The sequence below is a fragment of the Leptonotus elevatus genome, chromosome 10 (genome assembly GCF_054856555.1).
Source record: "Leptonotus elevatus isolate MCC_2025b chromosome 10, RoL_Lele_1.0, whole genome shotgun sequence".
Classification (NCBI taxonomy): Eukaryota; Metazoa; Chordata; class Actinopteri; order Syngnathiformes; family Syngnathidae; genus Leptonotus; species Leptonotus elevatus.
Window position 1 is genome coordinate 538,861 of NC_141248.1, and position 26,974 is coordinate 565,834.

Below are 26,974 nucleotides of genomic sequence, written 5' to 3' on the forward strand. Positions count from 1 at the left end.
AGACTCAAAATTGTTGCTGTATTTAGTGTATTTTCGCAACCTGAAGATGATTCCAGCATTGTGCGCATGTTCATTTTGAAGATTTGGGCATTTTCACCTAAAGTGTACAATCAGGGGCTGAAAACGCATTTAAAGCAATAAAAAGTTAATCTTGGCTCTCACACCTAAACTAAACGTTGTAGACTCAACAATGTTGCCATATTTAGTATATTTTAGCATCCTGAAGATGATTTCAGCATGCAATTCATTGTGCGCATGCTCATTTTGAAGATTTTGACAGTTTCATCGGAAGTGTACAATCAGGGGCTGAAAACGCATTTAAAGCAATAAAAAGTTTATCTTGGCTCTCACACCTAAACTAAACGTTGTAGACTCAACAATGTTGCTGTATTTAGTGTATTTTAGCATCCTGAAGATGATTTCAGCTTGCAATTCATTGTGCGCATGCTCATTTTGAAGATTTTGACAGTTTCACCTTAAGTGTACAACCAGGGGCTGAAAACGCATTTAAAGCAATAAAAAGTAAATCTTGGCTCTCACACCTAAACCAAATAATTCACACTCCAAATTATTTCGTCATTTAGTGTATCTTAGCATTCTGAATGTGATTCTAGCATGCATTTCACTGTGAACATGTTCATTTTGAAGATTTGGACAGATCCACCTCAAATATACAATCAGGAGCTGAAAACACTTTTAAGGCAATAAAAAGTTTATCTTGGCTTTCACACCAAAACCAAACGTTGTGTACTCCAAATTCTTGCTCTTGGGTGCCTGAAAAAGATAGAGAAGGAGAGAAAGAATTGTTGAATAACTGGATGAAAACTTGTGAGGGTGGATGGCTTCCTTCATTGTCAACCGCCGCTTGTTTGGTGTCATTGATGAAAGAGGTGGAACAAGCATGTGTGAAGAAAAGAAAGTTGTAAAAGTCAGAGAAAACTGTAGAAAAGTAGATAAGATGATGGCTAAGGCTAGAATGATGGCAATGGGTAGTGCATTGAAACAGTCTCGGAAGGAGTGAGAGAAAGAACGGGCGGAAGTGAGAGAGAACAGTTAAAAAGCTTGTGTTGGAGGAGCGGCGGCTCTCGAGTTGGAAAAAACGAAAAGAATGCTGAACTGGCGGGTTGTCTCCAAAAGGGAGGGTGAGAGAGAATGATAAGAAAGTTGTGAAAATGAGTCGAGGGCAAGAATGATGGCGCTGCGGAACACGCAGCTACAGGCCTTTCGAATGAGAAAGTGGAAAACAGGTTGTACAGAATTAAGTAGCAGAGTTAAAGTGTCATGTCCAGAATCTTTCAGGTGCCCACCCGAACCAGAGGAATCTTCCAAAGGTCCAGCTTTTCCTCCTCATCGGTCTGTGACTCGTTCCCAAATCTTGCAGGCACCCATGTTAGCCAAAGTTGACCCGCCCACTGGTAACTTTGCTATGTTTTACAAACCTTTCTCTCCCACTGTTGTGAGAGTGTGTTGATGCAGAAACTTCCGCCTATGCAATCTGATGGTGCCAATTGGCTTCAAGCAGTGCAGAGCGGTTACGGGACAAATGTTAATAGCAGGTGATATCCGTGTTCTTTCGTCATAGTTCTAAATTTAATAAATCTTTGTATAAAATGTTTTTCTTTGTACATGCATTCTCTATCCCCTTTGTAATCCATGCCTTATTTAGACCTTTATATTTTCTTGCATTTTTAATATGTACTTCAATGGTTTAACATTCCATTATCTTGTCAATGGTGGTAGTCAAATGTTTTTAATTTCATTGCTTCTTAGAGCTTTCTCTACATATTTAAAAGCAGTACTGAACCAGTAGTACCCTGGTTAGCTCAGTGGGTAGAGCATTAGACTATTTATCTCAGCGTCGTGGGTTCGAGCCCCGCATTGGGCGATAGTTTGTTCCAACCCTCTAATATGGTGAGGTCACTATGGTATTGCTTATGAATGATACGAGCAACACAAAAACTGGGCTATTTTGCAGATATAACAATAAATGTGCAACCAAATTTTTATGTAACTATATTAGCAGTGCTCTCCAGAATGAGCGTGAACCAGACCACCAATCAGAAACGTGCGGTGGCGCAGCAACATTTGCTCCGAAGCTTGGCTGGAAGGAAAACGTCACCGGAACTCGGTGCACACATTTTTTTTTTTTTTTTCTTCTGGAGAGCTAAGTTCATTCGGTAATTTTACCGATTTGACATGTCATCATCATTGCTCTCTTTTTAAAATATATATATATATTTTTTTTATACATTTTTATTTTGTATGTGGGTGTGTATGTGCATGTGCGTGTGTGCGTGCGTGTGAGTGTGTATGCATTAGTTCACCTAAAACCTATTAAAAAATCCCATACCGTTCACCTAAACCGAACACTTCAGAATCCAGCCGGAGTCGTGAGGCCGTCAGGAGACCCCCGACCCCAACCCCCACCAACCGCCAGCCTCTCAGACCCCGGGGACCCCCTGCACCCAGGCATCGTGCCGAAGATGGGCCGGACAGCGGAGCGGAGAGGGCACCCGCGCCCACCCCACCTCCCGCCGCGTGGAGGGACGGAACACCGGGGGCAGAAAGGGGGATGGGGGCACCGGGGTGACGGGCGGCACCCCCGAACCCCAGGCCCATAGGGGAAAGGCAAAGGCCCCGGTCGTCACTCCAGCGTTCATAGTGAAAGCTAACCCTGTTACTGAGTTTGCCAGCTCGCCGACTGGCGAACTCTACCCCTACACCTTGAATGTGACCCCACCCAGTGTATATACAAGTGTGTGTGTGTGGTGCATTAAAATTGGGAGCAGGTGAGCCGGAGCAGAGGGAAATGATATCCCCACGCGCCGATCCACCTGCCTCCCAGTCATGTCAGTGAGTGTATGTGGTGCATTAAAAGAATAAATAGGGGGGGGGGGGGGGGGGGACATGGACAGGGGCTCTATTGTTTCTTTATCATACTTTTAATTTGCAGATAATGTAAAAAGTTTCCGTTTTTTATTTTGTATTTTTGGAGCAAGGATGTATATGATATAAACATATTATCTGAGAAGAGATGGTGGAGATGTGTAATTCCTTTCTGCTCCCACACATTCAAATAAAACGATTGGTTGTTAATTTGAAAGTCGGGGTTATGCCAGAGGGGAGAAAGCCCGCAGGGCTCCACTTGGGCTTTTGTAATTTCTAGTGCCTTCCACCAGGCAGTCAGGGTGGCGGAAATCATTGGGTTTTTAAAACAATTATGTCGCTTAATCGATGTTGTAATGAAGAGTATATCTAGAAGTCTGAGGTTATTACAATCCTTCTGTTCTAGTTTCAGCCAACAGTTAGTATCTCTGTTGGGTTGTGCCCATAGAATGATATATTGTAGCTGGTTAGCTATATAGTAGTGCATAAAATAGGACTCGAACGCAGGTCACCTGACAAACGCCTATCTTACAGAGCTAACAACAGACTAGTAATTATTTTAGTGTTTTTTAGTGTTGAAAAGTATGTGAATTCGTCGTCACTGGGACTAATGGTTGGTTTGAGTTGTTAGGCTTTCAGTGAGGTTGTACACGTTACGTCTTTACATGGAACACTAATGGTTGAGGTTAGGAAGCGGCTCAGTGAGGTTATAGTATGATTCACGTTACAAAAAAACATAGTCAACACGTGAATATTCACAGGACTGTTAGCTCAGTTTGATAAACATTCATCTTCCAACCACACCACCCGGATTTGAGTCCCAGTAACTACACTTATGGTAAACTTAAAAAAAAAAAGCTATTTAAATGGGCGATAGGGGTCGCTAAACTACAATATGTAACACTTGGTCGTAATTTGGAATATTTGAAAACCGAATATGTGTTCGTATTAATTGGAGGACTGGTTTCTCTCATTTATGAGTGGCTGATGTGCACTTTGAACTAACTTCAAATGGGTACAAATGAAGACGTATTCACGGGACATACACTGTTGGGGCTTATGCAAATTCAAATACAGGTGACAAAATGAATCCATTCATCCAAAGGCAATGGTGTTGCACAGGATACCGGTAGCAGTACCGTACCTTGATGTTTTGGCGTCAAAATAGGCTCTTTTTATGTGTGTGTGCCAGAGGACGCAGGAAGATGGCACTGAAGCGCTCGCTGCCCGTCCACTTGTGGTTGTGAAGCGTGATGCGCCAAATGTCATATGGAACTGTTTTGTCAACCGGCATGACAAAGTCTGTCTGCAAGAATTAATGTGTGTGTGTGTGCGTGCGAGTGTCTGTGAAGCTCTCGCTGCAAATATTACTTATGTCAATGTCTGTCTATATGTAGCTGTATGTCTATGTGAAGTGAGCAGTGTGACAATCAGTGGTACTTTGTTAATTCTTTTTTCAAAAATATATACGTCCAGGTTGAAAAAGATACTGCAAATAACAGTAATGGAAGACCACTATAACAAATACCATTTGGTGTCCTGGACTGTGGATGCATTTAATTAAGCAGACATAGACAAAACAAACCTGTACAAACTAAAATCTGATGCAATCAGTCACTAATGGAGATTAGTCAGACCGTTCATTTTTGTGAGTAGTGGATTTGTAATGTACATTTATGACAAAAGCATTGCTGCTAACCATATTGCACAAAAAAAAAAATGTTGACCATAATAACATGACAATGAAGGCATTCACGTTTATAACTACAGTGCAATATTGCAAAACATTATTATGTAGTAAGACAGGATGGAAGAAAAACACATTTGGTTTTTGATACTGGTGTGTGTACAAATGATTCCAATTGCAACCCACCAAACACAATTTCACAAATTGATCATATACATCGGGCCACAACCTCATAAGCCACTATTTGGCAAATTGTTAAAAAAAAAATGTTTAAATCTATAATTTTTGTCAGTCCACATGTGTGTGTCATTTTTATAAATTATTTACCAATTTAAAGTGTTGAAAATGGCATGTTCTCTTTGATGATGCAATGTGATAGTGAACATTTTGGAGGTAAAATGTTTTGGCCCAATGCCAGCGACATCACACACAAACACGTGTTGGGTTTACATTTCTAGTGGGGACATCTCATTGACGTAATGCAATTCCTAAACCCTTACCCTAACCTTAACCATCACAACTGACTGCCTTACCCTAACCCTTACCCTAACCCAATTCAAACCTAAACTCTAAAACCAAGTTTTGACCCTCAAAAAGAGGTTTGGAATTACCAAAATGTCCCCACAATGATAGTAAAAACCCAGAAAATTGTCCCCATGATGTGATATAAACCCGCACGCACACACACACACACACGCACAGACACACACCCACACATATACATACACATATACATACGTACACACACAAAACTATTGAATTGTATAAAAAGCTACAAACATGAATAAATGTCGTCATTAACACATAAATACATTACAAAGTGCTAATAAACTAATAAAATAATTCTCAAACCCTTCGGATAACTAGACCTACAACAAATGACTGGGCATAGAAATGAAAGACTTTTCCTCCTTTATATAACTTTATAATTTTAAGATCCATCTTTTGTTCAAACAGAAACACAATACAATTAGCTCATTTAGCTTTGTGCATGCAAGGTCTTATGAAAACAAATGTGATATGTATTTAATTGTTTCCCGGGCAACACCATTAATTCTAACACAACAAAAAATTAAATGTTGTACTTGAATGTAAAATTATAGTACTTTACTATATATTCTATGTGTGTGCGCGTATTTATGAACATGTACTGTAGATATCAATATTTGCATTCATTTAAAAAAAAAAAACTGGAAAGAATACAAAGTAAGCATTTGAACGGTTATTTACAAAGCTACATTCTATATTCTGTGAGAAGCTATAAAAATGCAAATTACTTGAGAATGTTGGTGCTGCCTGTGAAAGCAAAAAGTGGTCCAAAATATCCCAATAAAACTTCATAACTCAAATGGGTGAGGCTTATCATCATGTCCTATTGGGAATAAATTACTGAACTCAAATTAGCAGGCATTAATTGCAATTTAAAAAACATTCCTCTGTTAATGAAAGATGACTAAAATAACTTGAAACAGACAAACGTAGTAATATAGAAAATCTTGCTCAAAAGTAACCAATGAAAATCAGTTTTATAGTTCAACAGTGCTGCAGATAGTAGGTACAGTGTTCTTTTTCTTTGTTCACACAAAACAGGCAAAATTGCTGGTACCCTTTTTTAAAGAAATACATGCCCCCCACGCCCCACCCAAGTTGTCAGACTCGTCACAATATTTTCTCAGACACATCGTGGCTTGTCAATATGTATTCCAGCAAAATCTGGTCTCTTCAGTTTCAAGTTATTTCAGTCGTGACTGTGGGTTTTTCATTATTTAAAATTAACAAAGGGATGCCAACAAATTAGCCTGTGTCCTGTGAACAAAGAAATTAAAACTGTACCTCCTGTGAAACAAAGAGCAGGCTCAGTTATCTTCTCAAGCTGCTTTGCCAAGGACACAGGGCGTGTCTTGAGACCATCCTGGGTGCAAAGGAATCTCAAGACTATCAAGGCATTCTGGAGCGAATGGTGTTGCCCAGTGTTAGAAAACTTGGCCACGGGTATAAATGGTATTTATACCCGTGGCCAAGTTTTCTAACACTGGGCAACACCATTCGCTCCGTATATATACGTGCCGTATACAATGCCTATAAATATCATCTGCGAAAGAAACTTAAACATGCAATTAGGTGAAGGCATCCTTCAAATCTGAGAAGGTTGAAGCACTTTGTTTATGAATAATGGGCCAAATTATCTGTTGAGATGCTTAAAGAGGAAGTCAACTCCAAAATGTTCTTTACAATATGTTCTATGCAGCCCCACTAGTCTGAACACAGTATTCAGATTAATATTGTGTTCATGGAATATGAATAAAATCATAAAATCCACTCATTTTTAGAAATCTCTGGTGGCTTTTCATCTTGCTAAAATCACATGACCGAAGTCAGAAAAAATGTGAGCCGTGATTGGTTGTTACTGTTGTTAAGTGGCAAAATGGAGACCACCTGAGATAAAAATGGGTGGATTTTGCTGCTTAATTCATATTCTACAAATACAATTAATATGATTGTCAAGTTTAGATTAGTGAGGGCACATGCAACAGATTATTCTAAAGACATTTTGTGGGTTGACTTCCCCTTGAAAATGTCATTGACAGTTATAGAAATTGTTTGATTGCAGAGACTTCATTGGGGCAACTGTGGATCCGTTAGTAGAGCCAGAGTCCAGTCACCGAAGGGTCAGTGGTCGATTCTCGGCTCTGACTGTCTGCTGTCAAAGTCTATGGGCAAGACAATGAACCCTAAATTGGCATTGTAAATGATAACCTGTTCTCAAACCTTGTTAAATAAAGGAAATCATTATTAAAAGATTGTTATTAAAAGAGACATATTTTTGTCCAGGTAATTTGTTTGTTTGCATTTAGACGCTTCTGTTGGACCACAACAATAAAACAATGGCTGTTATTCATTGGTTAGTGATCACTAAATTTGTAATCTATTATTACTTTTCACAGCTTCTAGTTATTTTAATGATTATTGTTTTTGTTGTTTTTTATTGACAGAGCTGTACCATAACGTTTGTTCAAATGTTTAGTCCTATATTACCCAATGGATAATGAAATATGCTGTTTGCTACCCACTTCCTCTTTGTGCTTTACAGTATCTTAACATTTAAAAAATGTCTATTGCATCAATACTAGAGAAATAAATATTGATGGAAAATTATTTGCAAACTTCCCTAATCACAAAATGAGTAATTGCTCAGGACAACTCAAACAATTCAAAAATACTATTCTGGGATCAGATAAGAGCTCTGACTGGAAGGTAACAGAAGTAGTCATTTTGCTCTTTCCTAACTTGATCATCATAGTGGCAATAATAAATTGCATCAAGTGGAAATATTTGTTAAAAATCCCTAAACTCAAGGACACATACAATTGAACTACATGCAAATAATATTTTCTAAAATCTTGGAATGCCTGCAATGTATTTCTGTTCATTGTTTTAGCAACCTGTTAACTGATGTAGCAAAGTGTGACATGTTTTATTAAAATACTAATAGCAGGATATGTACACTTTAATATTTCAAAGTTATAAAGTATAAGGACAGGCAGTAATGCATTTGTGTGATACTGGTCTTGGAAAGTGAAAAATTTATAATTTCTTCTTTTCCATCTCATCTTGTTTTTTTCTCACTGTAAACTTTAATCTGGAAAAAAATAATGTGGGACCCAGTTCATGCCTTTCCAGTCTTAGTTTGCTGCATGCTACAGGAGGAGTTTTCCATTTCGATGGATCTTTAAAATCTTTCCAAGTCTCTGTTTTGCTGTTGCCATGCCTTTCTTTAGCCGCTTAGCTGTAAAGAGAGCAAGATGAGACAATCATATTAGTCTAGTCAAGTCGTCTTCATTTATATAGCTCTTTCAAACAACCGCAGCTGTCATGCTTACAGAACATATAACATAAAACATTAACAATAATACAATAACAACACCCCCCCCCCCATTAGGCTTTGATGTTTGCAGCTGTTATAAATGAAAGAGGGGATATTAGACACATTTCCCCGTGTGCATGTGCATCACTTCTTTTAAATGCATTAAATCATGAGATAATATGTAAAAAAAAAATATTAATTAATTAAGAGGACACTTTGGACACTCTTTTACGCTACACTAAACACTCATGAATGACAATATATTACCTAATTGCTAAATGCTGCCTTTTGCTACATCATATCATGCAGTATTTTTAATATGGCAGTTATGCCATGTACACACGTAGCAGAGTATTTTAAAAAATATATGTTTCCCTCCTTTGGGTGTAGAAAAAAATAATGTCCACACTACCACATTTGTAGAAAATAAAACATCCACAGCTAACTGCATTAATGCGTTTTTAAGTATGTTAATAACAATGCCAGACCTTAAGGTGGCAACAGTTCCCCAAATCCTATCCAATCAGAGTACGCCTCCGTCTGGCCACGCCACTTCCACCAATTGGGCCTAAAATGAGATGCATGCCAAGCCTCTAGGCGTCAGTAGTTAGCCAAATACTGCTCGTCTCGTGACATCACTTCACCATACGTCACACAAGCATGGACTGTCAGCCGCTGATCTGTATATAAGCGGCTCAGTGCTGTCAGTGCACACGACTTTTTTTTTTTTTATTCATTAAAAAAAATAATACTTGTAAACAGTAAGTAAGTACATCATAAACGGAGCATAGAGGGAAACAAAAAGGATAAATACAAAATCTTAATCACCACACACACATACAAACATGGTCTCCCCGGTGAGGAAGCAAATCCACGCTGCCTTCTTTTTCTTCTTTCAACCTTCGTTTTTAATGAAAAAAATCACCGCAGATGTGCGGATGACAGGGCAAGCCGCAGAAAAATATCTACTGTTTGCAAAAAAACTGTTTTGACTCCCTGCTCTCCTCATTACCGCACTTTACCTCAAACTCATCTTGTTACCTTACCTTGTCCTTGGATTTTTTTGAAGTACTTTGTCTATACTGTAAGTTACCTTGCACTTTTCCAGCAAGTGCTTTATGTCAGTCATTTTACTTCTGCATTTTTGCATGCACTTTTTGTTTTCATTTTTGACCTTTGACCTTTTGGTACATGTTTTTTGTTTATACATTTTTCATTTTTTCAATTCATAACAGAATAGTCTGACCAGATGGATCCCACAGATGTGTGTCATGCTCTGATTCATCAAGCACGGCTGGTGGGGTTACCACGAGCCATCCTTGAGGGAGTTCAGAGAAGTGGTGGCCCTGTTGGCCAGTTCGATATCTTGTCCGCTAGTTCTAACCCGACGGGTACAATCAAGGCCGCTTTTATGCACGGGCTTACCTGGGCTGCAGCCCAGGGGCCTACAGTCGTCAGGGGCCTATTAGAATCATTATTATTATTTTTTTAATGTAGATTTTTCTGTCAATCATGCATGAGATGACCAACCTGCGACCGCAGATGATTCTGTGCATCGCTGTGTTCGTAATAGGGTGTGTCCCAAGAGAGGGCCTATCAGAGGTCTTAACAGTTTCATATACTATTGTGTGCCACTTGTTCAACTTTCTGTGAGTCACTTCGCCACTGTACCAATTTACTAACCACGCCCACTCCGCCAGGAGGGGATATCAATACAGTTAATGGCGAGGACAGACAGCTATGTCACCGGAAAAAAAGTTTTAGATCGGCGCTCAAAAAAAGGTTAAAAAGGAAAAAGAGCGCCGTGACAAAGAGCTAATGGGCCAAATTACCGAGCTCACTGGGTTTTTAAAACGCAAAAACGCGGGCTTTGGCGAATAAGGAGTAGGGGTTAGTGGGAGGTGGGACGGGCCTAATCGGCAAACGGTCACCGCCGTAGCCACTACAACCACCAGTTGCAGCGACAGCGCCCATCCAGTCCGGGGGAGGAGAGCCCGGGATATTTGACGGAGGAAGAGGACGACCAAGATGAAGCCACTCCTCAAGAGGATCCGGTTTATCCGGCTGCTGCTGTAGGAGGGGACACGGACTCGGACTACCCTTATGACACACATCCTGCTCTATGGAGGACACCCTTGAGTTGTAGAAGACAAGGTGCGTGCATACTTGGCTAGAATTTTAAACACCACAGATGTTTTCTCTCCAAAACGCACTTTACACGAACACTTACTAATGGGAAAAGTGTGCAAAGTGGCAACAAATTTTGCTTTGCATGCAAAGTTTTTGGGGGTAAAAATTTAGCTAAATCAACATTTTCTGCATCAAGCAGATGAGCGATTACGTGAGCATGAAAGGCCATGATAGCTTTTGTTAACGAGTCAGCTGAACACGGTGTGGTGGATTCTGAACTATGAATGTCAGTACTGGTCTTTTGTGCTTTTTTTTTGTCATGAGTGGGGATTGGCTTTTAGAGGCATCCACCAATTTGGTGATGTCCACAATGGTAACTATTTGGGATGTATGAAACTGTTAGGCCAATATTGTCTTGACCGGGCCATTGGCCGGTCAACCTATTTTTAGACTGATTCATTGTCCGTGTGTCGGTGCACTCGCATTGTTTAACTCAAAACCGAAGTTTTTGTTTGTGAGTGATATTTACTTGAAAAAAATACTCGGTGGATGCACTCAGAAATTCAAAGTAAATTTTATGAGGAAAACTTTACTAGATTTTTTTTAAGTAAATTCAAATGTCGGGAACGTGAGAGTTCATCTTCATCTTCATTAGTCTCTGCAGCTGGCCTAACTTCAGAGACGGATGTCCTTGTGGTTCTCAGCCATTTTCAAAGTATGCGGTGAGATCGGGAGAGCTACAACGATTAATGGCTGAACCCAAAGCTCAGTGTTGCCCAATGCTACAAGCACTCGAAGTGTGCATGCACAGCTAGGAACGAGCACGCACGACGTTGTTACGGCAGTTTGATTGACGGGATCGAGAACCAATCGTTAAGATGATCCAATCGGAAGACGCAGTGCCAAAAGATCCTTTAAAACACCTTTAATTGGCTTAAACCGTTTTTCAGTGAATCAGATGCCACTCATATACTCACTTTTTTGTTCATACACACTGCCTCACAGAATAAAGGAAAATTAATTTTGAGTCGTGTGTTCCTTTACAAACATAAAAAGCTGAAGTGCCGTTTGGGAGCCCAAAAGAACCGCCGACTCTTAGTGAGTCAGGTTCTCTGAAAAAAAAAAAAAAAAAATCTCAAAATTACATTACAGCAGAGCTATTTATTTATTTATTTTTAAATCAATGTAGTTTTGTTTCTAGACAAACATTTTTTTGCTGCTCTACAGAATGTACATTTAAGAAATAAAAGCTTTTGATTCTATAAAAAAGAAAATAAAACTATTTTTCATGTATCATATTGTCATACTTTTATTGTTTAATAAAACCCTTGCTTCAGTTACCTGGGATTAACCTGCAAAAGGAAAAAAAAAACCTCCATAAAGGTAGAAATTAGCTCCTCAAATCAAGGGGTCAAAAAGAAAAAATTATTTAAAATGATTCATCAGCATACGCACAGTGGTGCGCAGAAAATGGGCCGCTATGCATGTCATGAATCCGACAGTGACTTTGCATAGACCTATACGCTCAACTTGTGTGCAGAGTATCAACACTACACATTTATTAGTGAATGAAGCCCATTGCCACTCAACATAGCAACATCGGAACATTGGTGTACAACAGTGTACATTCTTTCACAGTCACTCACCTTTAGCATCTGCAGAAACTCCACGATCTCCTTTTGTCATAGAGTTGTTATTGGGAGACGACAAGGACGATTGCCTATGGCTGAGGAACACCCCTGGCGCCATGGGCTGCGACACTCCTGGCAACTTGACTGTTTCGCTGTTCAACTCATGATCTGTAAGGCTGCCATCTTGGCAGTCCTGATTGTGGTCTGGAGAGCTACTATCTTGAGAGATTTTTTGTGGCTCCTCTATCACTGGTGTCTTCTTTTTGATTATTTTCCTCTTCTTAGTTTTTTGTTGCTCCTCCTATTGACATTGTTTTACCAATTACTTGATTTTCTGACCAGAATTTGAAATACTATTAAATTACAATTCTAACTATGCCTGAATTTACACACCTGATGAGAAAGCTTTGCTGCAGCAGCTGCCAAGCCTGTTTCTATGGAGGCTACTCGTGCTCCTTCTCTTGCAGGCCTTTCCTGTCGAGGACCTGAGGGACCTACACGAGCTGTGAGGACATGGAAAAAAAGACTTTTCAATTACAAAAGAAATACAATGTTAATAGAATGTTTATTGACCAACAGTAATCAAGACCTGTAGGGCTGTATGGAATGTCATCACTGTTTTTCCGTTTTTTCGATCTGGATTTGAAAATTGGATTATCCACCTCAGACTCCAATGATGGATAAACTGATGAAAGATCCAACATTTTTCGTTAGAATCATTAGATACAACACACAAGCAATAAAATCTATTTTACTCTTGTATTTTGTGTATTAGTAAAGTCAAGATTATTTATAGTTAATTGTATGAGGCACGTTATTCTACACTTGGCCTTTTCCATTTATGGACCGCGGGCCACATGCGGCCCAGAACAAACCACCGAGTGGCCCAGCCTCTGGTCCAACTCGCCTAAATTGAATTGTATTCAAAAGATGCAGAGGGCATCTTGCAAGATTTCAGAAATCCCTACAGTGTTTCACATCGTGAATGCAACACTCCTCTTAGCCTAGCAACAGTCTACCGACATTGCAGAGCGTTGTTTTGAAGCACAGCTAGCAGAGCTAACAGTAGTGCCTAGATAACCGAGAGAAAAAAAACGTGCCTTTCAACTTTGAAACGCTAAATTAACAATGAAAACTGTCAATTTAGCATTCATATTTAACATTCGCAGGGTTTGAAAGTGAAACACAGTTGAATGAACGCTGCTTAATGAACTCAATGTCATTTCCATAGCAGTAGATAAGTACACGGACATAACTGATACTGCACAATTGTGACAACGCTGAAGTTGGCTCCACGGTCGCGCTCCTGCTAAAAGCGAAATGGCGGTGACTTTCTTTCAAATTGAAATTCAAAACATTCACCTCATTCATTTCACCTTGAGGGATAATCTGCCATAAAACATTAGATACACCCCGGATTCTTGTCTGTGGACCCCTGCCACCGGATGGCCATCTTGAACAAAACATTAGGTAAACCATGCAAATTGAACAGGAAGTGACTCAGAAGGGGGCCAAAATCAACAGGAAGTGCCCCTAATTGATCAGGAAGTGATTTTATTTTTTTTGCTTTCTATATTAATTCACACTTCAACATCCAATTCAAACTTAGCTCATAAGGAAGTGACCTGTCAAGTGCCTAAAAATCACAGAACGTAATCCAGAAATGCCCCAAAATCAACAGGAAGTAATGCCTCCAAATTAAAAGTAAATACGGCAAATTGAACAGAAAGTGTCCCAAAATCAACAGGAAATCAACTGGAAGAGACATGGAAATGCCACAAAATCAACAGGAAATGCCCCCAAAACAGGAAGTGCCCCAAATTGAACAGAAAGTGATAACGGTGCCACAAAATCAACAAGAAGGGCCCCAAACTTAACAGGAAGTGACTTGTAAGTGCCCCAAAATCCAAAGGAAGGGACCCAGAAGTTTTCTCAAAATCAACAGTGCCCCAAATTGAACAGGAAGTGACCCAGAAGCACCAAGTCCTACAAGTACTACTATTACTGCTACTGTTGGGTGACGTAGCTCCAGTGGTAGAGCGGTCATCTCACAACCCATAGGTTGCAAGTTCTATCCCATGCCATGTATCCTTGAACAAGATACTGAACTCCTGATGCTGCGTCATCAGGAGGTGAAAGAGTAGTCCAATATAAAGCGCTTTGAGGGCCTTGTAAGGTGGAAAAGCACTTTATAAATGAAGTACCATTTACTAGTACTAGTACTGTGGTATTGTCTAATACAAACCAGCAACTTCGTTTGAGTGTGTCGAGTTTTCGATCGTCTTTCTACTCATTTTGGTAAGTTAGCCCCATTCGCTAATCAAAGCTAACCGCTAGCATTAGCAGGCCGTACCATGGTCACAACAAAATAAATCCTGCCAACTACCGCCCCATCACCCACAGGTAGCTGCCATCATTTCCGACCTTTTGCTTCGAGCCCAGGGCCGAGACGACTTCAGACGGCTGGTCGCTACGGCCAACTAACTGGCCATGTGACCACTAATACTACTACAATGGTCACTAATGAAAACCTATTGCAATACAGTTTGTCATACTGTATGTTGACACCTATTTTTATTACTGCCATGTATAGACAGGTAGGCCGGGAGCCAGGTCCACTCCTCAGGATGTTTTTGTTACCTTATTGACTATGGTTTCCTGTTATCTCATACCTTGGGCCATCACAAGTTGATAGGGACCACCCCAACTCGGGGCCGTTTGGTCACAGGGGCCAAAAAACACCCCTTTTGGGAAAAGCTTCTGGCAAATAAATTATGTAATTGCTGAAAGTTTGCATGGTGTATCCTGACACATGGGGGAACTTCCTGTATTTCAATTCTCAAATATCACCCTCAACATACCCTAAACGATGAAAAAATGTCTCCGCTGACATTTCAAACATTTTATTTTACATCTCACTGCCTCAAATGTAGATTAAAAACATCCCACATTTGTAACCTTCAATTTAAGCCCAAGATGAGTTTTCAATCTGAAGTATTATTATAGGACCTATAACCAATACTCAAACATTTTGGGGCTGCTATTGTTCACTTTGCTTCAGCACCCCCCAAAAAGGGATACATACGTGTCTGCCACCAGCTATGACCAAAATACTCCACTGTACATTAAATCGGAAAAAAAACGGAAAACTCCATAATTACCATTCCCAATGGCATTAAGCTATTTTTCTGCATCTAAATAAAATCCTAAACAATATTTGAAACATGGGTTATGTAGTACTATACTATCTAAAGTGAATTACATAAAAAGTGAATAATGTTATGCCCCTAGGTGGACCAGGGTATCCAGGCACAACATTAAACATGATCACACAAAATTCGGGAACCAAATAGGACATTTAGAAAAGAACAAACCCCTGACAAGGAATAAAAATGACATTTTTTTTCTTTCTTTTTTTTTAAAGAGCTCAGTATTGTTCATTCGGTAATGTCATCATCATTGCTCTTTTTATTTATTTATATATATATATATATATATATATATATATATATATATATATATATATATATATATATATATATATATATATATATATATATATATATATATATATATATATTTTTTTTGTATGTGGGTGAGTATGTGTATGTGCGTGCGTGCGTGCGTGTATTTGTTAGCTCACCAAAAATCTTTTAGAAAAAATCCCATACCGTTCACCTAAACCGAACACCCGAGGGGACCAAAGAAAAACAAGGAAGGTGAAATCCAGCACCAACCAGACACCACCCACCGGGCCACCCACCAGAATTCTTCCCCAACCCCAGAAACATCTAAATTCCAACAAATCCAAAAAAAAAGGGAGACCTCAAGAGACTGAAGGAGAGACTGAGGAAAGGAAGGAAGGACAGACGAAGCCGAGTGAGATCCACAGACACCAGCCTCCACCGATTCAATGACCTGAGGAGGAAGCAGATTGTGTCTGAGTTTCGATAGATGCTGGTGTGGTGGATCTGGCATGCATGAAAACCTCCACCAAAGAGGGGAGCCGTCGACCCTGGCCATAAAAATGACTTGTTAAGTTCCAGTTCTTTTATCTTGACTGCATGTTCTCAGTTGAACTGTTTACTGGATGCCAGAAAAATTTAGTGCACAGCTGTGGAGCCTTATCCGCTGAATGCGGAAGAAGGTCTGCTCTATTCAAAATGGCCTCTACTCTTAAGGCCTAGAAACACCAATCCGACGTTGGTCAAATGTGACCGATGCCTACCTACTGTGGCATCGGCCCAGACGTCGGCACGTCGTGTAGCAAAATTACGTAAATACACACCGCACCGACTATTACGTACTTTCAGTGCATTTGCGAGAAGTAATTTCCCTCTATTCCATCAGCGGTGGTAGTCATTATTCCTTAAGGCAACCGGAAACCTCAGGGGCGGGATATAAGGTGAAAAAGTAATTATATTTACTAATTACAAACAGTTGCTATACCTCTCAAGTATAAAAGTAAATCCTACCTGCTATATCCAGTCGCGTCCCCATGTCATGCCATAGTGCTTTCATACTTTTGTCGGCATACCCTTTAACGTAATATCATACAATGCTGGCCTCTCTTGAACCAAAGAGATGAAGTCATCTTCCTGATCTTCTGTCCTGACAGACTTCCTCTTCTTGCCCCGTGCGCTGATTCGCTAGCTAACAGCAAATCACAGTGATCAAATGCCTCAACGCCGATTGCAATTCCTCCTTGCAAAACACCTCCAGCTTGGCTAGGTTAGATGGAGAGTGTTTGTGAACCGCATCCCTATTGGATTTAGATCAGGACTTTGACTATGCCACACTAGCACATTGATGCCTTTTTTTTTAACCATTCTATTGCCGCTTTAGCTGTATGCTTTGGGTCATTGTCTTGCTGCAAGGTGAGCCTTTGTCCCAGTCTCAGGTCTATTGCAAACCTCAACGGGTTATCTTCCATGATCGCCCAATTTTTGGCACCAACCATCTCCCCTTCTACTCGCACTATCTTCCCTCTCCCTGCAGAAGAGAAGCACCCCCAGAGCATGATGCTCCCACCACAATGTTTGACAGTGGAGATGGTGTGTTGAGACTGATTAGCAGTGTTGTTTTTACACCAAACTTACCCGTGTTTGAAATTAGGCCAAAAAGTTCAATTTTGGTCTCATATGACCAGAGCACCTTCTTCCACTTGTCAGCGGTGTATCCTACATGGCTCCTGGCAAACTGCAGATGTGGCTTCTTGTGGCTCGCTTTTAGAAATGGGTTTCTTCTTCCCACCCTTCCATACAGGCCAGATTTGTGCAGTACTTGGCTGATGGTTGTTCTATTGACAGATTCCCATACCTCTGTTGTGGATCTTTGCAGTTCATTTAGAGCAGAGGGGGGGGGGGGGGGGCAAACTCTGTCCTCGAGGGCGAGACTCCTGCAGGTTTTGGAGGTCTCCCTCTTCCAACACAAACTGATTTCAATCAACAGGATAATTATCAAGCTTATGCAGAGCTAGGTGATGAGGTGATCATATATCATCCATAACATCCAAAACCTGCAGGACTCCGGCCCTCGAGAACCGAGTTGTCTTGGTAGATTTGTGGTTGTTTGGTACTCCATCTACTTATGGACTATGTTGGGAATAACGGCGTTTAAAAAAAAAAAAAACTTACTAATCTAACTAATTATTCTACCCGTATTTGAAATGCCGTTATCGTTATTGTATTTGAAATGTGTTGCGTTCCAATTCATTCATTAGTTTTAAGGATGGAAGTAGGCTGCAAGACGTAGTCCAGTTGTGTGTTGCTCTGAAATGTCATTTGCATACAGTTAGAGGCACTTTTGTTGTCGGACCTCGTCACAACAAAAATCTCTTGACAGCTGAAATGTATAGAGACTTATATTTTGGAGGTGCCACGGAAAGCTTGTCACGGCGTGATGGACGTGTCTTCCTTTTGGACTTAGCTGCAGCTTAGGAGCATGTACAGGGGAGTTATTAAACATTTTCTCCTTTGTGGCGAAGCAAATATGAAACACAAAGTTTGAGGCCCCACCCCTGTCATATAGTATTTTGAAAACTCAAGATTTTTTCCCCAGTTGTTGTCCCAGGTCTTGAGATGATACAGGCTAAGTTTGAACTCAATTGAATGTATCGTCTAGGAAAAGAGGTCAAATGTATGACCCCTGTGAATATGCAAAAATGGGCCAAAATTGAACATTCAAAAATTCATAGCTCACTTCCTGTACATTTTAGGATATGGCCATTACACGTGCCTGCCAATTTTCGTAGCTGTAGGTCAAACGTGCCGGAATTGGTTTTCATTTTTGTCCTCTAGGGTGCGCTATGGAGCCATGGCATTATGACAACTTCATAATCTCAAATTTTTCGCCGTGCCCGAAGAGTGTGCAAAGTTTGGTGAGTTTTCGTTCATGTCTAGGGAGTCAACAATTGGATCGTTTGCGGAGAAGAAGAAGAAGAAGAAGAAGGAAAAACAATAGGGACCTCGCAGCGGTAACTGCTCGGGCCTTAATAATAATAATAATAATAATAATAATTTGAACGAAAAACAATAGAGACCTCGCAACGGTCGCTGCTCAGGCCTTAATAATAATAGTAATAATAATTCCAACGAAAAACAATAGGGACCTCGCAGCAGTCGCTGCTCGGGAGTTGTGAAAATAGTTACTTTGCCTGGTAACTAGTTACTTTCATTATGAAGTAATTCAACTACTAACTATAACTAATTACTTTTTTAAAGTAACATTCCCAACACTTCTTCTGGATTATTAAAATATGTTGTTCTTATGTTCTGTTACATTTATTTTGCAATTTTGCACAAGTGGCAGAGAAACTCCTCTGCCTCACGATCCACAAAGTGACGGCGAACTAACATTACATGCGGTATATCGGTCGCGTCACGTTTTTTTTAATAATATATATTTTTTATACATTTTCCTAAAAACTTCTTGGGTGGTGGCCAGTTTACTTGGGTGGCCCACCCAAGTTTTAACATGGTGTGGGAAACACTGTAAATCAGACAGAAAGCTTATCTGGGACTTAAATTGAAGGTTACAAATGTGTGATGTTTTTAATATACATTTGAGGCAGTGAGATGTATAATAAAATGTTTGAAATTGATCCCTTTTGATGGTAATTTGTCAGGCGGAGAGACATTTTTTGGTCTTTTAGGGTATGTTGAGAGTGATATTTGAGAACTGAAATACAAGGACCCCATGCTTATGCTAGTTCCCCCATGTGTCAGGATACACCATGCAACATTTTTAGAGTTTTCTGACCATTTATGCAGTTGCTGTACCTTGACATTTGCAATTACACAATTTCGCCAAAAGCTTTTCCCAAAAGGGATGTTTTTTTGCCCCTGTGACCAAACGGTCCCGAGTTGGGGGTGGTCCCTATCAACTTGTGATGGCCTAAGGTATGAGATAACAGGAAATTATAGTAAAAAAATAATAATAATAATAAAAATAAATAAAAAAAACGTCCTGAGGAGTGGACCTGGAGCTATCATTTGGCAGGCTTCTTGGTAAGTCAACTGTAACTAGGTACAAGATAAGTGGCTAGTGTAGTGCAGCCATGTTAAATGTGCAATAAGGCCAAGTATGTGGTACCAGTGAGATGTGTGACTCTTGGAATGCTAAATTCAGTGATTTTATATTTTCTATCAAGTGTTTTGTGTACATTTTATTTGAAATACATTTGAGAGAGAATGAAAAAATATCCACAAGCTATTTCTGTTAAAAGGAGTACCGTATTAATTCATTTTACAGAATATCGGTATGGTTCATGATTGCAGTTACCAAAATTGATGTGTTGATGAAAATACATTAATTTCTTGTTTTAAGAAATAGTTCTTTTTTTTTTCTTCCTTTTTTTTTTTTTTCTTTTTTGAGAGAGCTCAGTATTGTTCATTCGGTAATTTTACCGATTCAACATCATCATTGCTCTCTCTTTTTTATTTTTATTTTTTTATTTTGTATGTGCGTGCGTGTGAGTGTGTACTCATTAATTCACCTAAAACCTATTAAAAATCCCATACCGTTCACCTAAACTAAATACTTCAGAATCCAGCTGGAGTCGTGAGGTTGTCAGGAGACCCGAGGAAGGATCAAAGAAAAGAAGGAAAAGTGAAATCCAGCACCGGCCAGACATCACCTACTAACCACCGGGTTACCAACCAGAGTCTTTCACCAACCCCAGAAACATCTAAATTCCAACAAATTAGGGAGACCAACGGAGAGACTGAGGAAAGGAAAGAAGGATAGATGAAGCAGAGTGAGATCCACAGACATCAGCTTCCACCGATTCAACGACCAGAGGTAGAAACAGATTGTGTTTGAATTTCGATAGATGCTGGTGTGGTGGATCTGGCATGCATGAAAACCTCCACCAAAGAGGGGAGCCGTCGACCCTGGCCAGGACAGAGCAAACACAACCCCCAGGGCCCCCCAGGCCACGGCAGCGCCAAGGCGCAACCCCCGGGCGCCGCAGGGGCCACCGGCCGGAGAGCAAACCCAGGGGCCAGGAGCGCCCCTCACCCCAACATGGCCCGTCAGGCACCCCACCGGCCCGCAGCACCCGCTCCCCCCACCCACCCACACCCGCCACCCACCACAGCCCAGACGAAATAGTTCATTTTTAATCATAATTCCTGTTTGATTTAATAAGGGGTTAGAGAATTTCAAAAATGAATAAAACTACTGCTGAAATTAAACTTCATGATTCACATTTGTGTTACAATAATGCTTAGATATTTAATATGTAGCCTATATGCTAATCAATATTTGATCAGTACAGTTAATAGCCTTGTTTTACTGTATACAGGCGAGGTTGTAGATGACCATTGACAAATTGGATTTTGAGTTCTCCCTGAAGAGGGAGATGGCGAGCCACCCTTGATCTGCTGAACTTGTGCCTCATTTTCCAAGGAGCTGGACTTTCAAGATCCTACCTCTCCGTTGTGGTAGGTCTGTGAACTGCAGTAGACTTGAAAGAACAAGAGTGCACTTCGATTAATCACTTTGACTAACAACTTGACTTGACAGAACAAGAGTGCACTTCGATTAATCACTTTGACTAACAACTTTGATGTTGATACCACAACATTGAGAACAATTACAATGCCCATTTGGAGGAACAATTATTTTGTCATTATTTTAAGGCCCAAGGTTAGCGTGTTATGAGCACGGATTGTAAATATTTTACATTTTGTGTGTGGGGGTGTGTTTGTGTGTATGTGTGTGTGTAAATAAATGTTCTTTCCATTTAACACTTTCGTGACTGGCAGTAACGACTCTTTTGGGCCATTTTAGCCTAGTTCAAATGGGGATGGAGAAGGGTGTGACTTCAGGCTCTAGTTTGAAGCAGTGACGTTCTGGCTGCGCCGTTATGATAGCGTCACTGGCTTGTGGCGTGGATCCCAGACTGCACGAGGTGAGCCAAACATATTTTCTGCACAGCCCAATTCATCATTGGAGGAATGGAAACAATCCGAGCGTTAAAACAGCAGATCAACATCCTCAGATACAGCCAAAAATATGCTAAGGTAAGCACTAACTTGCTACGAGCTGGCTCGCTAACTAGCTTTCACTATTTTGTCAAGTGTTTGTGTCGAGGTGAAAAACAGCATGCGTAAATGTGCTGATATACACTATAACAACTGTTGCCTATACAATTCACAGATCGTGCATCTTGCTACAAGCATCGTTCACTGCAACTTCTAGGGCAGAGAGGTAAAAAAACAACTTTTCAATGCACCACTGCAATATAATAAAAAAATACAACAACATTCTGAAAGTAAATCTATATACGTATTTCTGTTATTTATAGCGTAGAGAGCCAGGAGTATTGCAACTCCCACCAGATCCAAGAAGAAAGATTATATATACAGTGTTCCCTCGTTTCTTGTGGGTATTACATTCCAAAAACTACCCGTGATAATGGAAATCAGCATTATTTTTCTCTCTCCGTTAATTAGGGCCCGAGCAGCGTCCGCTGTGAGGTCCCTATTGTTTTTCGTTCGAATTATTAGCAGCGAGGAAATACTTAATAATTCCGCTGTACAAACTCCCAAAAAATCCCAAACTTGCATCTTAATGGCCACGGCCTGAAAACATCTATATGATAATATTTGGTGGTACATATAGTGCCACCTAGTGGTGACAAGAAATGTCATAATTTACATTTTTATCTATTGTGCCGAGCCCGTTTGAGGGATCCAGTTGAAATTTTGTCAGAAAAGCCTGAAGATGTTGATCATTGCCCGACACCGAATATTGTACTTTTCGCCACTCACCAAACTTAGCACACTCCTCGGGCTCGGCAAAAAAATATACATTATGAAGTTGCCTTAAGAACATAACATTAAGCGCCCCCTAGTGTGGAAAAATATACACCAATAAAATATGCACGTTTGACCGAGGGCTACGAAAATTGGCAGGCACGTGAGGCGCCCCAAGACACACTAAAAAGTTAGTGGAAGCCATATCCTAAAATGTACAGGAAGTGAGCTATGGATTTTGGACCCATATGCTAAAATGAAAAGGAAGTGAGCTATGAATTTTTGAATGTCCCATTTTTTGCCGATTTTTGCACATTTACAGGGGGCATTCTTTTACCCATTTCTCCTACACGTTTCAACCGATTTACTCCAAACTTGGCCTGGATCATGTCAAGACCTAGGCCAATAAAAGGGGGAAAAATCTTGAGTGTTCAAAATACTATATGACGGGGGCGGGGCATCATATTTTTTTGTTTCATATTTTCTTTTCAATGAAAGACGAAATACGTAATAACTCCTCGGTACATGCTCCCAAAATTCCAACACTTCACATGTATGTTTATAGTCACAACCTGAAAGTATCTCTATGACAATAGTCGGTTATAGATATAGCACCTAGCCCTTAGGTTCGACAAAAAAAATTACCCCACATATGATATTTTCATATTTGTACAACATTTTGATACTTTTATAAGTGTGATAACTAAGTCATTTATGAATTTTTTTTCTTTACTTTCGACCACTTAATTTTTTTAGTACCATCAGACCTATCCATACATATGTACTTTGTATTTATTTATTCATTTATTATGTCCTCTATGGACAATAAAAACATTGTGCTATGAGTAAAACTAACGATGATGTGTATATATGTACTTTAAAATCGGGGCAACTCGTTGCCAAAAAATAAAACAGAGGCTGATTTTTGAGGGTCTTAACATTGCCCAAAACTCATTGAGCTTTGCATACTCATCACACCTGGCAAAAAAAAACAATCCATAAGATAAAAATAATTATGTTATTTTCAAATTAATTCTGCTCCGAATGTGCCACTACCCAAACGTGCTAGTACCCCAACGTGCAAAAACCCCAGAGTGGCCCAGGCTGCGAGGGCCCTTTATAGCTGCCCGCAGCTCTAGTTATTACTGTTGTTTTTCGTTCTTATTATTATTATTAGGGCCCGAGCAGCTACCGCTGCGGGCGGGGTCCCTATTGCTTTTTCTTCTTCTTCTTCTTGCTATTCTTCTTCTTATTATTATTATTATTAGGGCCCTCGCAGCTACCGCTGCAAGGTCGCTATAGTTTTTCGTCAGAAAAGCCTTAAGATGTTGCTCCACACCGAATATTGTAACTTTTCGGCAAAGGTCGTGGCTGTTAGGTGGCGCAAAGTCCGATGATTTATTGTGACAGTAAAAGCTGCTTTAACTTGACCCAGGTGATCCTATCTTCTCAAAATTTTACACATTTGATGAGAGTCCAGTCCTGAAGACATCTACGAAATTATATTTCATCGTACTGATAGCGCCACCTAATGGCAATTTTTAAAAACGTTTTTCTCTAATCACGTTAATTGGATCTACCTCATATTTGCTCAGAAGAGTGTTTAGGCCTTCATGATGTCATAACATGAAGTTTGTGAGTTTTGGCGAATTGCTATGAGCGTGGCAAGGTACTGTTCGCCGAGAAAACAACGCCAATTCTGAGGGCCTAAACATGCACAGAAACTCATGAAACTTGGCACACGCATCTGGCCTGGCAAAATGAGCACAAATTTAATATGTATTGTGCAATAAAAAATAAAAAAACTCACTAGCACACCATATACATTTTTAACGAAGCAGTCCCGGTTGTACGTTTAAGCAATAATAATATAATATATATATAAAAAATGGTATTTGAGGGAGCCCAAGACCTACAAAAAAAGTCTCTTGGACCCATATGCTTAAATGAAGAAGAAGTGAGCTATGAATTTTTTAATGTCTGATTTTTGAACATTTACAGGGGGCATACTCTTACTCATTTCTCCTACATGTTTGATCCAATTGACTTCAATCTTGACCTGGACCATGTCAACACCTGGGCCATCAACAGGGGGAAAATTCTTGAGTTTTTTAAATACTATATGACGGGGGCGGGGCATCATATTTTGTGTTTCATATTTCCTTCGCTATGAAAGACAAAATGCGTAGTAACTCCTTGAAACATGCTCCAAAAAATCCCAAACTTCACATGTATGTTTATAGTCACGACCTGAAGGTATCTTTATGGCAGAGCTGTTAAACGATAATTTTTAAAATCAGATTAATCACATTTTAGAATTTTGATTAATCACTTAATAAAAAAGGCTTTTTTATCAACATTTGTTTCTGCCAAATTTGAAGAGCACCAGGTTATGTGTTAATTCTTTTGACATTTAATGTTATGAGGACGTCTTCAATATTTTTTGATGCACTGCACATGCTTATCCTCTTTTTCTAATCAGTAAATTACTTGCATAATTTAAAATGGAAAAAAATTACCCCAATATTTTGACATGAACAAATATTCTAAATGTGATACGCAAACATTTATTAAATGCTTTACTTTAATGCATGTAATTATGTTTATTGCTCAAACACAACCTGTGCAACCTTAATTGTAGCCATCCGCTGTCACGCTAATGGATAATCCAAATTAATATTGCAATTAATCTGCGTTAATTCATGATTAACGCGATCATTTTTTGTAATGAATTAATCATCATTTGACAGCACTACTTTATGGCAATAGTCCGTTATAAATATAGCGCTTATAAATATAGCGGCACCTACACCTTGGGTCGACAATTTTTTTTTACGACACATAAGTTATTTTGTCTAAAATTTGGATACTCTTTGTAAGTGTGATAATTAAGTAATTAAGAAATATTTTTTTACTTTCTACCACTCAAAATGTTCAGTGGCATCAGACCTATCAATACATATGTACTTTTTATTTATTCATTTATTTTTGATGCCCTCTATGGACAATAAAAGCAATATTGTGCTATGAGTAAAACTAACGATAATGTGTAAATATGTACTTTAAAAAATGCCAATCAGCGCAACTCATTGCCCAAAAATAAAAATGGACGCTGATCTTTAAGGGTCTTCACATTGACAAAAACTCTTTGAGTTTTACACACTCTTCACACCTGGCAAAAAAATAAAAACAATCCATATGTAAAGGTCTATTATGCCATTTTCTTAGAAATGTGGCTTTGAATGTACCTGTACCCCAAAAGTGGCCCGGGCTGCGAGGGCCCTTTATAGCAGATCATTGCAGGAAAAATTCTGACTGGCATGAAGCGGGCTGGCAACCAACAGTCTTCCTTTTCACTGCAAGTTAGTTTTTAAATAGTTTGTCAAGTTGTTAGTGAAATTGTTATACTGTTCACTGTAAATAATGTTTTTATTCAAATCAAAACCATCAAAAAACACTTTTTTATTGTTGGTGTTAGTGTTTTATAGAAGGAAAGCACTCTTCAGGGGCCTCATGTATGAAGGGTGCGTACGCACAAAAACGTGGCATATGCACCTTTCCTCTCTCACGTTCAGATGAATCAAAAGTGAAATGAGCGTAGGAATGTGTGGTGCTTCACTGCAACTCCTTGGCTGGCGTACGCAAGTTTTTTTTGCTTTGGAGACGTTGGCGAGTCGTAGAGGTGATGCTGGACAGTTGCAAGAGGTGGATTTTACGCCAGGTGGTCGCTGTAAAAATATGTTTATGTAATATATTTAGATCTAATTTTACACCCACGGGACAGGGGCGGTGGATGGCTGGGTGCGTTGGTATTCCAATCACAAATTGATCAATGACAAAATTATGCCCCTTTAACAAGCACATTAAACATGCCTTCTATCTATTGGCGGCGGACCACAAAATATTGTCACTGCGGCGTGCGCATCTTCCAAGTTTAAAACTCTACGATCACAATCAGATCGATGCTCCTTAAACACGTAATTCAACCGGTTTCAGCAGTGGCGGAGAGTTGTCTTATATTATTTTATTACATTTAGCTTAAAGCCTCCGTGATCAGAATCTTATGCCCCTTCAGCCACTTTTGGCGACAGCCAGCATACTCCGATGGGACTTTCGTCATGGAGGTTGTTATTGACTTCCGAGGACAGCCTGCCAAAAATCATAGTTTTTCGGGCCTCTACATTGTTTCTCCAGCTCACATATTTTTTTTTCATTTGTGCCTCATGCTTTACAATGTGATTATCTTATCATGCATCGTAATCATTCCCACCCGCAAGCGATGTTTATACTAATTTGCATATATTTATAGGAATCTGGGGTACGCTAACATTTCCTTATTGATTGACATGTATGAAAGGAATGTGCTTGGATTCGTACGTATGCACAGATTTGTACATCTGGATTTTTGTGTGCGTGCGACGTTTTCTGGAAATGGAAGTACGGCGTGTTTTAGTATGAAAGCCATGCAAGTCTTAGTACACGAGGCCCCAAGTGTTTGTGGTCAAAATGTGGT

The 26,974-nt window shown here is 39.7% G+C and overlaps 1 protein-coding gene and 1 non-coding gene across 3 annotated transcripts in view; one reads left to right on the top strand and one right to left on the bottom strand.

The window, feature by feature from the left end:
* Window positions 1–1,812: 1,812 nt before the first annotated feature.
* On the top strand, window positions 1,813–1,885 carry trnan-auu (transfer RNA asparagine (anticodon AUU)). The gene has a single exon. It is a non-coding gene; the product is annotated as a tRNA-Asn (tRNA).
* A 6,134-nt stretch (window positions 1,886–8,019) lies between these two features.
* The window catches only part of phf2 (PHD finger protein 2), a 128,940-nt gene continuing 109,985 nt past the window's right edge, over window positions 8,020–26,974 (bottom strand). For both annotated transcript variants that reach the window (XM_086088000.1, XM_086087999.1), the window contains 4 exons: window positions 12,789–12,884; window positions 12,593–12,702; window positions 12,215–12,500; window positions 8,020–8,360 (listed from right to left, as the gene is read on the bottom strand). In XM_086088000.1, the coding sequence (XP_085944126.1) occupies window positions 8,272–8,360; window positions 12,215–12,500; window positions 12,593–12,702; window positions 12,789–12,884 (581 nt within the window). In that variant the 3' untranslated portion in view covers window positions 8,020–8,271. The remainder of the gene's footprint in view (window positions 8,361–12,214; window positions 12,501–12,592; window positions 12,703–12,788; window positions 12,885–26,974) is intronic.